Source organism: Peromyscus maniculatus, chromosome 21 (assembly GCF_049852395.1).
Source record: "Peromyscus maniculatus bairdii isolate BWxNUB_F1_BW_parent chromosome 21, HU_Pman_BW_mat_3.1, whole genome shotgun sequence".
Lineage (NCBI taxonomy): Eukaryota > Metazoa > Chordata > Mammalia > Rodentia > Cricetidae > Peromyscus > Peromyscus maniculatus.
Genome location: NC_134872.1, coordinates 59,288,127 through 59,304,063, shown reverse-complemented (window position 1 = coordinate 59,304,063; position 15,937 = coordinate 59,288,127). Strand labels below are relative to the sequence as shown.

Genomic DNA, 15,937 nt, shown 5'->3' with positions numbered 1-15,937 from the left:
ATTTATATTCTAGGCCAGTGTTTCTAACGAAGCTTTCATTGAATTTGTTTTACACAAAAGAAAAATAACTCATATCAATGAGTTGGTGGATACTAGCTGTTTCAGTTAGTTTACAACTCTTTCACATATTTTCAGGGAAGGGTTATGTTTTTTTTCCCCAAACATTTTATTTTGTAAAGGACTTTTATTGCTCAAAAATAGTGTCAGTATTTTCATAAATGTAGTAAAATTTTAACTTTCTCTTTTATGATATTTATGCACTTAACATATTTGATAAAGTAATTAAAATTCAGTACTGACAAATTTGGCCAAATAGTTGAAACTTCTTCAGCTGTAGGAGAAATTAGGTGGCCATTCTTAGAATACTTTCATTTACCAACAAAGCTAAATTACATTTTCCATGCTAAAAGATCACCAGGTAGATATGATCCTGAGACCTGTTTTCAAGCCAGGTCTTTCTTTAAAGGACTAAGTTGTCCCACTCTTCATCTTGAGTGAGGAATTCATATGGGCTCAGCTGCTTTGGAATCTTTGAAATGCATCACTATGGCTTTTTATTTGATGTTATTTGGAGTTAAGTGCTTCTCTGGTGGGTAGAAGTCGTAACTGGAGGATAAAGTCACAATTGGGCCCTCACTTTTTTAAAAGAATTCTGTTTCTATAATCCTGGAGCAGGCACCCTATAATCCAGCAGGTGGAGGTAGCTGTTTATTATTAGTCACTTTTAAAACTGTGAACCTATAATTAGGAGCTTACTCCTAGGGAAGGAAGCTTGACTTACTTCCCTGTAGGATGACTAAGTAAATTCCTTCTGAGTGTATTTTATTCTTCAGTGTATAATAAGTGAATTTTGATGAAAATATTAAATTACTAAAGAAGAAATTTAACAAACCATGCTTGATGAAAAAAGCAGGGCTTATTTCAAAGGTTAATGAGTTTTTGAAAATAAGTAAAAATAAACAATAGGAATAAAAAAGTAAACACAAAGTCTTTGATTTCCTTCAGTTATTGTAGGAGAAACTGTGATCTTAAAATAATTATGGTAATTATTATATATACCAGTATAGTAAAACATGTAATGACGTTTTTTCATTCTTTCTTTTATGGAAGAGCAAACATCTGTAGATTAGAAATGGTTCTGAGCTGGGCGGTGGTGGCGCACGCCTTTAATCCCAGCACTCCGGAGGCAGAGCCAGGCGGATATCTGTGAGTTCCAGGCCAGCCTGGTCTCCAAAGCAAGTTCCGGGAAAGGCACAAAGCTACACAGAGAAACCCTGTCTCGAAAAACCAAAAAAAAAAAAAAGAAAGAAAGAAATGGTTCTGAAGGAAATTATTCTTGGACAGAACCATCTATCATATATGACAGAGTTTGCTGGTGAACCAAGGTACCACATTACCTTGAATACATTAGTCACACGAATTTGAGACTAACTGCTAATTAGGCTCTAGACTTAACAGCATATGTGAATGTCCTTTGTGTTCTAGTGGGAATCTGTAGCTTTCAAAAGTAAACATCATTGTGATAAAACTTTAGAAAAATTTATTTTGTATATCGACCATAAAATGTATATTGTTATCATGATACAAAATGATAAATCCATACACATAAGAGGCAAAGAATTTAAACTAACATGCTTCAAGAGCAAAGTACTCTAACATAAAGGATTTTGAAATGAATGTGAGCACCATCTGTGGAATTACTTGAATTACTTCTTACATTTTATTTTCTTACTTTTTTTATATAAATAGATTTGGGTTTTAGAATTCACTTAAGTGGTAGATTTGAGAAACATAGTTCAAATTAATCAAGGTTTGTGTTGTGGAGCACTGGAGGATAAGTGACTTCCCCAAAGATTAACAAGCATTTCACCCATTTGTTGCCCATGAATCTAAAATTCTCTTGCTTAGTAGGAAATAAGAGTGAAGGTACTATTTTATGTAAATGAATATAGTTCTTTTTCACTGATACCAAAGACAACAATGACTTAGGTATTAATTATATATAGTTATAATAAGAACTTGTCTCTTTCTATAGTTTTACCACAACATATTGCATGGTCCATTCCAATAGGACAATAAAAATTGAGTAGAAATCAAAAATTGATTGACTCCCTTGGTAAATTTGCATGGTGTCTTATTTTATCTGATGATTCCTAAATATTAGAAATGAAGTCCAAAAAGTAAAGATATACAAGAGAAGAATATGAATAAACGTCAGTTTTAAGAAAACTGAGTAATGAAATTTCAGGTTCTAAGCATGTACACATGATTCATTGACTTTTTCCATGCAAGCGCTTCAATTTCGTGTTCACTCTTCATAAATCGTGTCCCATCATTGAGAACACGTCCTATTTTTTATTGAGATTCGTGTATACATGTCAATGCTGACATGACCATCAGCTTCCATCCTTCTCTTGACAAACGCTATCCTTTGACTTCATGTGGGTTAAGCAGTCATGAACCTGGAGGTCTGTGTCTCTTTTTTTTTTGTTCCGTGACCCGATGGTGGAGCTCACCCTCTCTTGTTTTTAATCTTTAGTATAACGTACCTAACGATCAGTACAGAAGCTGTGATAACGTCTCTGCCAAGTCATCAGACAGTGACGTCAGTGACGTGTCCGCCGTTTCCCGAACCAGCAGTGCCTCACGCCTCAGCAGCACAAGCTTCATGTCTGAGCAGTCCGAGCGCCCCAGGGGTAGGATCAGGTGAGTGGACCATGCTGTGTATACTAATTGGACCTATGTCCTTGGTATGGAGTGCCTCTAGCTTCCGGAGTATTCTTTGGAGAGTGCTGTTGAGACCATGTAATGGAAACATCTCATTGTAACAACTAGGTGGGGTAAGCCTGTACCGCCTATTCCCTGGTATCGCTCACAGAAGGTTTGATACTGTCCCAGTAAACTTCAGCTGATTACTGTCGTCAAAATTTCAAGAAACTGCTCAGGGTTGCAGTTGAAGGGGGTCCTCATAGTGCGATGAGATCAGCAGAGCATCTTTTAGTCCAGCGTTCGAGAGTTTTTCCTTTATGAAATCATATAACAAGTATTTTAGGATTTATCGAGAGTGTCGTAACTATTCAACCATATCATCAGTGTGAAAGTTTAGCCAATGAGTGAATATGGATGTGTGTGAACATGTGTAACTATGTATGTGTGCATGCATCTGTCATGCATGTCTACCTACTTTTATGGAAAAGTTATGGATTGTTTATTCCCCCGAAGACTATAGTTTTGTGTTTTTCTTTAACTCCTACTTCAACGATAATAGTGGGTCTGCTTTTAAGGTAGAGCATAGTGGCTATGAGAACAAAACATCCATCCCTGGTTCTCATTCTGTGAGTTGTAAGGCATGCGCACTGCTCGTTACACCACCAAGTGTTCTCTTGTCCTTATGTGACAAGTACCCTGAAGAAAGCCAAGTGCAAAGAACTTGAGGCATCCAGGTGCTGTCCAGTCTGAGCCGCATCAGTGTGCAGTTGCTTTTGCCTTGTTTTTTTAAGCAGAAGTTTCTAGAATAAAACTGGGGAGTAGAAGGGCTTTCTAACTATGAATGCTAAAGATGAGAACAAATGCCTTTCTGTAACTCTAAATGCCACATTTCCCTGCACAATAAATTGTAGCCTGAAGTTGCCACTTGGATTTCCAACCCCCCTTACTTGTGTGCTGAGGGAAGAACCATGTTCTTTTTAGGGGTTTCATAACCTGATGATCTAGATGAGCAATGTCCAGGATTTTAGGAAGACAGGGGGGAAAGGAAAAGAAACTGTAGGCAGTTTAACAAAGGGACTGTGATTTTCTACAGAGTGTTAGGTAGAAAGGTGTGACAGTGCATGGGAGCCAGTGCTGTTCTGAGGGGAAAATCCCAACAATGAAGAAAAACTTAAGGTTTGATTAAGCTGTGAGTAAAAGCACAAAGAAGGTCCCTTCGTTCTGACCCACAAGCTTCCTCATTTGAAACTGGTAGGGAGAGGAGTTCCTGTGAAGAGCTCACAGAAGACTTCCTTCTTGGCAGCCCATCTTCTCTAAGCTTCCTGTTTCTACTCTTCCCCTGCTCTGTGGCTTAAGACCCTTAATTACTGGGATTTTAAGTGGGTTATGGCAGCTTTGTCACTCATGTGAGAGCTAAGTGAGTTTCCCCTTTAGCTATGATGAGACCTACTTTTCTACTAACCCCATGCTTTGTGCCAGTCTTCTGACTCTCCAAAGCTAGGAAACCTTTCATATATATTATTATATATTATTTTCTGTATATACCTACATACATGCAAAATACACATGAGCTGGGGAAGTGACTCCGAAGTTAAGAGCACTGGCTACTCTTCCAGAGGACCAGGATACAATTCCCAGCACCTGTATGGTGGTTCACAGCCTTTGGTAACTCCAGTTCCATGGAATCTGATGTCCTCTTTTGAACTCTGTATGTAGTGCACAGGCATTTGTGTAGGCAAAACACCCATACTATAAAATAAAATGTAAAGAAAAACATCAGTACACACACACACACACACACACACACACACACACCACACTACATCACATCACATGACACCACACCACACCACATTGCTCTTTGCTGCCAACATCAACCCTCTCCGAAAAGCTTGAGATGGGTTAGTTTGCAATGCAAAGCGGCAACTAACTGGGAAATAAATAGAAGGGACATGCGCCAGTTGTGGTGGGGCACGCTGGTAGGATTTGCTGAAGGAAGTAGAGGCAGGAGGATCATGAGTTCGAGGCCAGCCTGGGCTACAGAGTGAGTTCCAGGAAAGAAGCAAAGTTCCACAGAGAAACCCTGTCTCTGGGGGAAAAACAAGTGACAGGCAGTGTCTCCCGTGTATACACCTGCTGTGCCCACTGCAAACTCTATGAATGGTGACTGTTGATTCTTCCCGAATTTGTTTTCAGTAATTAACATCTTCATGAATTTTTAAAAATACTTTACAGTCAAAAATGCTATTGGAAGAAAGGGCAAAGTTGATCAGTCTCAGATAGAATATATTTATTATCAACCTTTTGAGTTCCTGTTAAAGAATAGAGTTCTTTATTCTTCTAAAGAGTGCATTGCAGAATAAGACTTAGGCCAAAACTCAAAAGGGATTTTAAGTTGTTATGCCTAAGGCTTGAACACTTTACATTCTGAATACTTGTGTACATCCCTTGCCATTCTAACATGATGTAAAACATTTTCTATTCTTTTCTTTCTTTTTTTCCCCCAAGACAGGGTTTCTCTGTGAAACAGTCCTGGCTGTCCTGGAACTCACTCTGTAGACCAGGCTGGCCTTGAACACACAAAGATCTGCCTGGCTCTGCCTCCTGAGTGCTGGGATTAAAGGCTTGTGCTACCACCCCCATGCATTAAAGGTTTTTTTTTTTTCTTTAAGATTTATTTCTTTATTATGTACACATTGTTCTGTCTGCATGCCAGAAGAGGGCACCAGATCACATTACAGATGGTTGTGAGCCACCATGTGGTTGCTGGGAATTGAACTCAGGACCTCTGGAAGAGCAGCCAGGACTCTTAACCTCTGAGCCATCTCTACAGCTGTAAAACATTTTCTTATGTGCTACTTGGGATGGTCTTGACTGGGAGAGTTAACAAAAGGATTCAGAGGACATTATAGAATTTTTTAAAAGTCAATTTATTGCCCTAAAAGTCACCCTAAAATCTAATGTTATCAGGAAGGTATATAAATAGAATTCATAAAACATGGCCTTAATTATTTTATATAACACAGTAAGATATTGTCATTTAAAATACCAAGTTTTTCCAAAATCTTGCTGTTGCATTTCCAGTGATGTACACACACATAGTTATAAATGCTTTCTATTTGGTATGCTGAGCACACAGGAAGCACTCCATCTATAGTTCACTTGGGGATTTGTCCAGATGTGATCAGGCAGTTACACATGAACTGAAAGAGAGCATGCTTACCCATTTCTGGTGTGCTCAGTCTGAAGTGTTCTTACTGCCCCCCCCAAATACAGTAAATATGATACAGGTGGTGTGATAGCCTGTTTAGGGTTAAAAATTCTCTAGTTTCTTATTCTCTGCACCTTGGCTACTTGTGAGTCTCCATGTTAATCATCCTCAAATTCAAGTAGAAGCTTCTCTGATGAGGGTTAAGATATGTATTCATCTATGGTTATAATGATGAGTCAGTAGAAGCTGGTTTAATGCTATGCCCATTTGGCAGAATAGTAATAGTAGTTTCTCCCTCGGGACCATGACCTGTCTAGCCATTGGTTCTTGGACCAGTAATAGTGCCAGTTATAGGATTCATCTTGTGGGGTAAGACTTAAATCCAATAAAAACACAGGTTGGTTACTCACAGGTGTTTCTGTCACTGTTGCAAGCAGTGGGTATGTCTTACCAGGCCAGTCATCATTGTGGCTGGCAGAATTCAGATCTGGGTAAGAATGATGGTTATATTTTTTTCTCCACTAGTGTGAATAGCAACTCCCAGCACTAAAAAAGCTAGCCGGTAATTAGGAAGCATCCAAGTTTCTACCAGTTTGATTTCTCCACATTCTGTGACACAAGTACATGGTGTCTGCTGCAGTTAAAGTCTTACCTTCAACTTCTGGAGGATAACCCATAGCATAGACAATAGCCTGTAATGGTTGGGGGGCTATGGGACTTCATTGGCCCACAGCTCACAAAGTTGTAACCCATTCCTTCACTGGGCTTTTTATAGATTAGCCTGTGTTGTCTTGTAGGGGCATTGCCACCTCGCAGTAGGGCAACTCCATTTTAACTGTGTGTGTGTGGGGGGGGTCCATATGGCTTTTATAAAAGGTCATCAGTGTTATTTATCCATCCATGTATCCATCCACCAATACCCCAATGTGTTTTCCATCCATTGATAAGATTTTATGCCATTCTTCTTTACTCTATAGATGCTTCATTGGCACCACACACCTAAATTATGCCATGTCATAGAGTAGTGAAATATTGCAAATATATGACTGTAAATAAGCAGCAGACTTGGCAACAACCAGTTATAGAATGTTTGGGGTGAATGGGTAATTGCCCTGGCTAGGGTCTTCCTTGCAGATTAATTTTGAAGCAGAGTAGAGACGGTCCAGTTAAAAATATGTCTGTCAGCTTTGATGTTACCTTTGTGCTCCACCAGTTTGTGACAGATTAACAGGTCTGGCTGAAGCCTGTAATGTTAGTGACTGCCTGTAAAATAGACAGCAAAACAATCACAATTAATGAAACTTCCCAACTTTGAAACAAACCAGGAGAATCTTATCACGGTGAGGTTATTTGTAGAAGTGGCAATCAGCTCTTAGTGATGGATTAATTACTCATCATTACTGGGGTCGAATACTTTGACAAAAGGCAGTTTAGAGAAGAAATGGTTTGTTCTGACTGGCGGCATGTCTGCAGGGGATCCAGTCTATCATGGTGGGAAAGGTATGGTGGCAGGAATGTGAGGTGGGCCTGACAGGGAACAGAGTGATGACATTTCATCAGCCCATAGGAAACAGAGAACAAGAGTGAGAGAATGAAAATGAGAAAGAGAGAGAAGAAAGGGAGGGAGGGAGGAACAAGAACAGACATAAGTAAGGCCTGGCTGTAAACCTCAAAGCCCAACCACAGTGACATACTTCCCCCAGCAAGGTTCCACTGTGTACAGATTCCAGAACCTCCCCAAACACCACCACCAGCTAGGAACCAAGTGTTCAAACACACAAAATGCAACAATGACTATTTATAAATTTATAGAAAATAACTGTAAATAGTCATTTTATAGCTTCACAGTATTAGTAGAACTACACCTCCTCATGGGTACTTTAATTCATCTTTATAGCAAGTTGAAGTTTTTCTCAAGCTATCCATCCTGTTGTTTGATGTAGCTTTGAGTATCCTTAACAAAGCTGATCTGTGTGGGGACTGTATCAAAGAAAAATGGTTAAGAAAGTAGCACTTAAGGAAATGTTCATGTTCTGTGGAAGTATATTTATATATTTTCATATTTGACCATTGCTGATTACATTATATTATATTATTATTTTAATGAGTCCCAGGTATGAACTCATTATCACTATTGAATGCACATGAATGCTCATTTGCTGAACAAAAAAATTCTTATTTATGTAGCTACCTATTTAGAATGGTTACACTGTTACTCTTTCATTTGGACTCATTGTTAAACATCACCCTCTTCATCTATCATATTTATAATATCAGACTCAGTCCACAGTGTCTGCATTACTATACACATTTTTAAATTATTATTTATTAAGTATGCTTTTCTACTAGATTTCTGTGGGGGAGCACTAGTGTGTATGTGTGTGTGTGTGTGTGTGTGTATGTGTTTGTGTGTGTGTGTGTGTGTACACACGTACGTATGTACGTACGTACATACTAGTGTGTGCACATGCAGAGTGCAGGGACAAACCTTAAGTGCTGTTCCTTGGGAGCCACCCACATCAATTTTTGATACAAAGTTTGGCCCTGGGACCTAGGGCTCAAAACTTCGCTAGTCTGGCTGGCCATCTAACTGCAAGGATCCTTTCTGTCTCTGGGTCCCCAGGACTGGGATCAAAAGCACACTGTACCTCATGCATCCACATGCTGGTACTAGATATTCTAACAGGAAAATAAGGTGCAGAAGCATGACTGCTATGATGCAGTTGTTAGTAATATTGGAAAATACATAAAAGAGGAATTGCAACCTGTTGAACTCACATGACCTGCAGAGCGAAATAGTGGGGAGAGCCAGAAGCTCGAGCTACAAACTATTTTTCTCCATTTCACCTAAAAAGTTTTTGTTACTTTATAATGTGGTAGTTAAAATGAACGTAAGGTATTATTAGTAAAAAACAAAACAAACAAACAAACAAAAACATTCATATGCCAACCATCAAGGTTAAAAGTCAGTTATGACCAGGCTCCCTGCACTCCTGTGACACCCCCCTTCCCTCATCCCCCGTGTATGGGACATGCTTCAGCATCCGAGGATTTCAGTCGCAGCTCTCTGCCTTGCCAAGTTGTCACCAAGGGGCAGCCTCTGTGTGGACAACATTTCCCATGTCTCGTGTCTGTTTATTCAGCAGTGTTCCATTACCATCATCAACATAGTTTCCTGGAGTAACTGGTGACAGATGCCACAGGACCATCTCCTCATGTCATTCTCACTCTTTGTCAGCAGCATCATCATCGTTGTCTTGTGCCTTTTCTCCCCACACACTAATTGTAAAATAGATATATTCCGTGCTTTATAGTACACTGTAACACTAATTGCTAAGTGGTCTTATTAATAAGAAAACCCGGAGCCGGATATTAGGGTGAAAGCTGAAAAATCAGAGGGATAGAACAAGCCAGCCACAAGTTCTTACCACTAGGAAATCTTCAGCCCAAGAGATCTACTTCCTGTATACTTAGGACTTATATACTTTTCTGTGCCCTGCCATCTTACTTCCTCTCTCCACCCAGCTATATCATTTCCTTTTTCCACCCAGCTCTATCACTTCCTGTCTGTCTGTACAGACCTCCAGACCTCTATGGTTAACTAGTGCTGGGATTAAAGGCATGTGCCCCCACTCCTGACTCTGTCCCAGTGTGGCCTTGAACTCACAGAGATCTGGGTGAATCTCTGCCTCCAGAATGCTAAGATTAAAGGTGTGTGCTGCCACTGCCTGACCTCTGTGTTTAATATAGTGGCTAGCTTTTTCCTCTGATCCCTGGACAAGCTTTATTTGTTAGAGCACAAATGAAATATCACCACAGTACACCCTTGTTGTCATCTATAGTAAATAGGAAAGTGATTTGAGGGGAATTAGAGCCTTTAGCATATCGAGTTCTCCATTGTTGAACTCTGAATTACTTTCTGATTCTTTAGTGTCTGTCAATGAAGTCTAAAAGTGTTTTCCATGAGTTCATAAGTGTGTAGCTCCTGTTTCATACAGAACATGTCTGATGCTGTCCTAAATGCTAGCATTTTTTTTCATTGTCTCTGCACAGTTTTCCTTTCTAGAACTGGTTAGTTTTTCTGTTCTCTAACATTGTCATTTAAGTTTAGATTTTTCTCTGCTACTATCTGTATCTTTCCAAGTTATTATTTAATGTGTTCATATTTTGTGATATTATACTTATATTTGATTTTTATCACATTTTTCTTTATATTCATTAATCATTTAGAGGTAAATTAAAATTTGCAAAAGTGTGGAATGTGGATTACTGGTAATATTTTCTTTTTAATAAGGGACTTATTTTATTATCTTAAATGATGCATATGTGTGTATGTCTGCCTGTGGGTATATGCACATAAGTGCAGAGGCCACAGGCATTAGATCCCTAAGAGCTGAAGCTGTAGATAGTTGTGAGGTGCCTGACTGATCAGGGTTCTTAAGCTGAACTGAGGTCTTCCACAAGAGCAATGAACCACTTCTCCAGCCTAGATTATTTATATATTTTTTTTTACTTGCATCTCTTTAATCCAAGCATTAAAGAGGCAGAAGCTCCAGGAGTTCAACAACTCTCTAGTCTGTCTACACAGGAGGTTCCAGGTCAGTCAGGTATGCAAAGTAAAACCCTATTCAAAAAAGTGAGTATGGAGAGAGAGAGAGAGAGAGAGAGAGAGAGAGAGAAAGGATAACAACAAAATACATACATAATTTCTAACTTCACTTGCCTGAAAGGCATTGTTGTCCAGGTGTGTTTAGTCTGATAAAGATTGCTCAAGATTTAAGTTTGATTTATGGCCTTTGCCCAGCTTTGTGCTCTGTAAATATTACACATGTACTTGAGAAGTGTATCAGGATGGTAAAGATGTAGTCAGTCACCTCTGCTTTTAATACAGGATTCTTATTACTTACACTGCTCAAAACTGCCATTGCTTTTCTGATGTCTTTCAGCTCTTTGCTTTGGTGTTCACTCAGAATGTCCTGTTGAAATCTCAACTCTTCGGCCTCTTTAAATGAGAGCCTGTCAACTTCCTTTTGATTCTGCCCACCTTTACTTTACATAAAAGTATTTGATCAGCCTTGTATATAGGATTCATTAATTTTCCTGGTCATCTCACTTTTTTATTTTATTTTATTATATTTTACAATACAATTCAGTTCTACATATCAGCCACGGATTCCCTTGTTCTCCCCCCTCCTGCCCTCTCCCATTTCCCCCAGCCCACCTCCCATTCCCACCTCCTCCAGGGAAAAGCCTCCCCCGAGGACTGATATCAACCTGGTAGACTCAGTCCAGGCAGGTACAGTCCCCTCCTCCCAGGCTGAGCCAAGTGTCCCTGCATAAGTCCCAGGTTTCAAACAGCCAACTCATGCAATGAGCACAGGACCTGGTACGACTGCCTGGATGCCTCTCAAACAGATCAAGCCAATCAACTCTCTCACCCATTCAGAGGGCCTGATCCAGTTGGGGGCCCCTCAGCCTTTGGTTCATAGTTCATGTGTTACCATTTGTTTCATCTCACTTTTATTGTTACATTTTAAATGTCTTTATCCCTAATAATACTTTTTGCTTTAAAATCAAATTTGTTCTATATGAGAACATTTAAAGTATTTTTCCTGTGATTAAATGTATTAGTTTAATCTTGTGAACTTTTGCTTGTTCCCTACACCTTGGTCTTTCCAACATTTAGTTCTCTATTTTTTGTTTGTTTATTTTGTGGGGCATTCATTTTGATTTCTGATAGATTTAGAATTATTTTTACTACTTTATTTTCTTCTTTTAAATTTTATTTTTTTTCTGTTTCCATAGTTAGTTTTAATGAAATTATTCTTCCTTCATTTCCTTTCTTGGAATATTCTGCTAATCTTTCTTTTTTTTTGTGGCACTGCTAGGTAATTTAGTGTTTAAAGTTTGGCTAATAGTAAATTTAAAGTCAATAATTACCAGTACATCCTCATAGGAGGGATAAATGGGACTGCCCCACACATTAGCTCCACTAATACCCTCCTCACTTAAATAAGTTATGTGATGTTTTTATTATATTGGTTCTTTTCATTAATTCATATCATTTTCTACTAAATACATCATATTAACCCACTTGTTTTTTGAAAGCCGTTGTTTTAATGCCTCTTAGATCTTCATTCTGGAAGGTTTCTTAATAACACAGTCATTAGAAATGGGGCCTCAGAGTCCCCTTAGTCTAGGCACATGTCCTTCCTGTTGTTCTTCATGATCTTGGCGTATGTGGGGAGGAGATTCATACCATCATGACCCTGGAATTACACCTTGCTGATCCAGAACAGCCTATGAACACATTCATTACCTGGTGACAGGCCTGCTTTTGGTTCTCTTTTGATCCATGGTATTTCTCATGAACTCAGTTTCATCTTCCAACACACCCTACTTGCAGCTTCCTCCCATTTCTAGATGCATGAAGATGAAGTAATTTACGTCATATCTCCTAAATAATTTACAGAAAAGATATTCATAGGTGATGTGTCACTGTTTCCATCATTTTAAAACAATTGTACACAATGGAAGTTATAAATAAAAAAAACATATACATGCTATGCATGAGAAGCATTAAATCTCTAGAGACTTTATCCCAAGCAGTAATCAACTGCTAGAGCACAGCACAGCTTGCCTCCCAAAATGGAACTTAGATCTTTAGATCTTTAGTGTTTGAGAAATTTACCTCCAGGAACATTGTATCAAGCTGACGGTAGCTGAGGCTGGAAAATAGATGACACAGCAGAAATGGGACAGTGAGTCATGAGAGTGATGGAAGCAGAAAGGAAATGTGCTGGAGTCCAGCTCCGGATGAGGGCAGGGTCTGAAGATGGATGGATACACGAGTGGCAATGGAGGAATCAGACACGGGATACTTCTTAGTTTCATTTTAGGAGAGATGGGCAGAAAGGAAGCATCAGGGAGTCATCCCCAGTGGAACAGGTCCCAGCAGAGGATGTAAGGAGTTGGCAGGGGAAGGAAGTGAGCCAGGCCATAGTGGTCAGGAGAATCTTAGAGCCTGACTGACTAACAGCCAGAGTGCTTCTTTATTTATACAGAATTTAGTGAGCAGGGATACATTTATGATGTTCCAAAATATAGATCCTATCATTTTTTATTTTGGACATGTGTTTCACTTCCTTTTGCTCATCTTTTAGTCATCATTAATAAACTATGGCAGAATGGAGTTATCATTTCCAATCATTTTCCCACAAGTTTTAACATCACTAATAAAGAGTTATCGTTCTTATTCATTAGCCCCATAACCTAATTTTTGAGAATCTAGAGGCATATGACAAGCTGGTAGCTTTGGTTGCTTCAAGGACACTAGACCAAAACAAAATCTTCAAGCCACCTCAAGCATTTTGCCATGTCTCAAGCAGTGTATTGTTAACTCTTAGTGGTCAGAGCACCCAGGTAAAATCCCCAGGCTAAAACTGCTGCAGTTATCATTCAAATTCTGGCATAATGCAATGTTCATATTTGTATCTTTATAGAATTTGTCTATATGTCTAATCCTGGCATTCCATTGTTCCTTGCTCATATGCCATTAGAGTGGTTCTGCATGAGCTAACTTTTCTAAGAGAGGGAGGTCCTGACATCTTATTCTTTTATCATCTTTCCATTCCATACTTTGCTCATCAATATGTCTCTATGTAGGGCAGAGTTGTATGCCGCATAATTGTCTGAATGTACAGTGGGAAGTGGCTTATAATCTGAACTGTGGACAATTCCTCTAGCCCACCGAACCTTTGTTGACTTTTATGAGTTTACTTTGTTTTGAATATCTTGTTTCTGTGCAAGTACAGGGACAGACGTTTAAAGAATGTCTCATAGCCTCATGAAGAGACCTCTGGCTTCTTTATGTGTCATAACCTCCAAGGTGTAAGGAAGGCCTTCAGGTAGATAAGTCTGTCTCCCTAAAAACAGGGGGAGACATAAAACATAAAAAAGCATGTTCAGGACCGTTGGGGGAAGCTTAGAAGCAACATTCCTGGGAAAAGGCATAAATGATTCATAAGGAATTTTCCATCAATTCAACATCCTCAAATTGTACAAACATTAAAAGTCCCTCAAGTATGCAACAGGTGGAGATGAAAACCAAAGGTGACATGGCAGCCATCATGAAGCTCAGCTCTGATGGATCTTTGTCAAGCATCTGGGCTGCCTTTATGACTTCTGCCATTCCATTCAGGTATGGCAGTGCCAGAGATGTAATGTGGGGGATGGGGACAGAAGGAGTTCCTTCCAACTGAGGATTTTAGTCCACAGAGAGGACAGCAGGCATGAGATAAAGAGAGCTGCTAGTAATGGTTGAATGAGGAGCACTCTGTAATCCGAATTCCCATGACGGGACAGTGTGAGGCAACCTGCCTTCCTTACAGACTGCTTTCTACTTAGGTGTCAATCTCCAGCCCTCTTCTTGGTGATGTCACTAACTGATAGTGAGAGCATTAGCTAATGAGCTCTTTCTGTTTGGCTTGTTTTTTTGTTTTTGTTTTTTGTTTTGTTTTGTTTACAGTCAGTCACTTGTTGAATACTTGTTTGCAGATGATATAGCCGAAAGTGACTATCCTGGAACTAACAAGGCTGACCTCCTCCTTAGCTTTCCGGGTTCATATGTATTTTCTTTTCTGTTACTGTTGCCATGCCCAGCTACTGTTTCTCCACTGTGTTCTTTCACTTTCTAGGATTATTCTGTATCTCTTCCCAGTAAGAAGCAATTATCACCTTGTGGAATCCATGTTGTTCCATTTGGAATACAGGTTCAAATGAGTCATCAATGTCTAATTGATGACCTGAGCATACCTTACAACTACAAATTTAAAGTTACAAATGATTGATTTTTATTTCGCCTCTCTAATTTTATAAGAAAACACTTAAAACTTAATCTGACCCAAAGCTAAAAAATCCCCCACATCCCTAAGCTAAAAATTAAAACGAATCAGCTTCCAGAGTTAGACAAATTGAAATTAAAATGAGCAGAAATGTCAGGAACAGATGTTCTAAGCAGGTATTAAATAAAATGTAGAATTCACCACAATAAATGTCACAGCTTTGAAAAGTCCAACAAGGGCTGGAGAGATGGCTCAGAGGTTAAGAGCACCGACTGCTCTTCCAGAGGTCCTGAGTTCAATTCCCAGCACCCACATGGTGGCTCACAACCATCTTAAATGAGATCTGGCACCCTCTTCTGTGTTCATAATAAATAAATAAATAGATAGATAGATAGATAGATTAAATAAATCTTAAAAAAAAAGAAAAGTCCAACAAAAGTACCTGGCTAGTGTCTGATATTAACAAGAGTTTAGCCCTGCCACACCTGGGAACAGTGCCTTACCCCTAGGAGTTACAGAAGACTTGGACTCCAGGTGAAGAAGGGCAGGTCTGTCACTCTGTGAAGAGTCAGGACACCTGATGAGAGCAATTCAGTACAATTGATGAAGAAGGAGGCCTTAAATTTGAAGGGAAGTCCTCGGGAGGGTTATTGGAAAAGTTTGGAAGGAAGAAAGGGAAGGAAGAAATGATGTTTTTAAATTACAATCTCAAAACTAAGCAAAACAAAAGGAAAGAAAGGAAGAGAGAAAGGAGAAAGAAAGGCATGGCTAGAGTCTGTGCGATATAGGTCTTCATTACTTATGATCTGGAAATTACATGGAAAATACAGCTGGTCTAATAATTCTGCCCTTGCTGGAAAAAAAAAAAAAAAAAAGAGCAGTCCAGTGGCATAGTCAGTAGGGATGATAATACAGCTTGTGGCAGATTGCATAAAACTATAAACAGCAAGCAAGAGCAAAGAAAAAAACTGGTAGAAAGAATTTGTGCCGGGCGGTGGTGGCATACACCATTAATCCCAGCACTCGGGAGGCAGAGGCAGGCAGATCTCTGTGAGTTCAAGGCCAGCCTAGTCTCCAAAGAGAGTTCCAGGAAAGGCGCAAAGCTACACAGAGAAACCCTGTCTCAAAAAATTTAAAAAAAAGAAAGAAAAAAAGAATTTGTAAGCAACAAAAT

The 15,937-nt window shown here is 39.3% G+C and overlaps 1 protein-coding gene across 24 annotated transcripts in view; it reads left to right on the top strand.

The window, feature by feature from the left end:
* Positions 1–15,937, top strand: part of Rims1 (regulating synaptic membrane exocytosis 1) — a 480,632-nt gene that overhangs the window by 387,668 nt on the left and 77,027 nt on the right. For 18 of the 24 annotated variants that reach the window (XM_076557945.1, XM_076557944.1, XM_076557934.1 and 15 more), the window contains one exon: positions 2,540–2,706. The exons of the other annotated variants lie outside the window; for them this stretch is intronic. In XM_076557945.1, the coding sequence (XP_076414060.1) occupies positions 2,540–2,706 (167 nt within the window). The remainder of the gene's footprint in view (positions 1–2,539; positions 2,707–15,937) is intronic. 24 annotated transcript variants of the gene reach the window in all.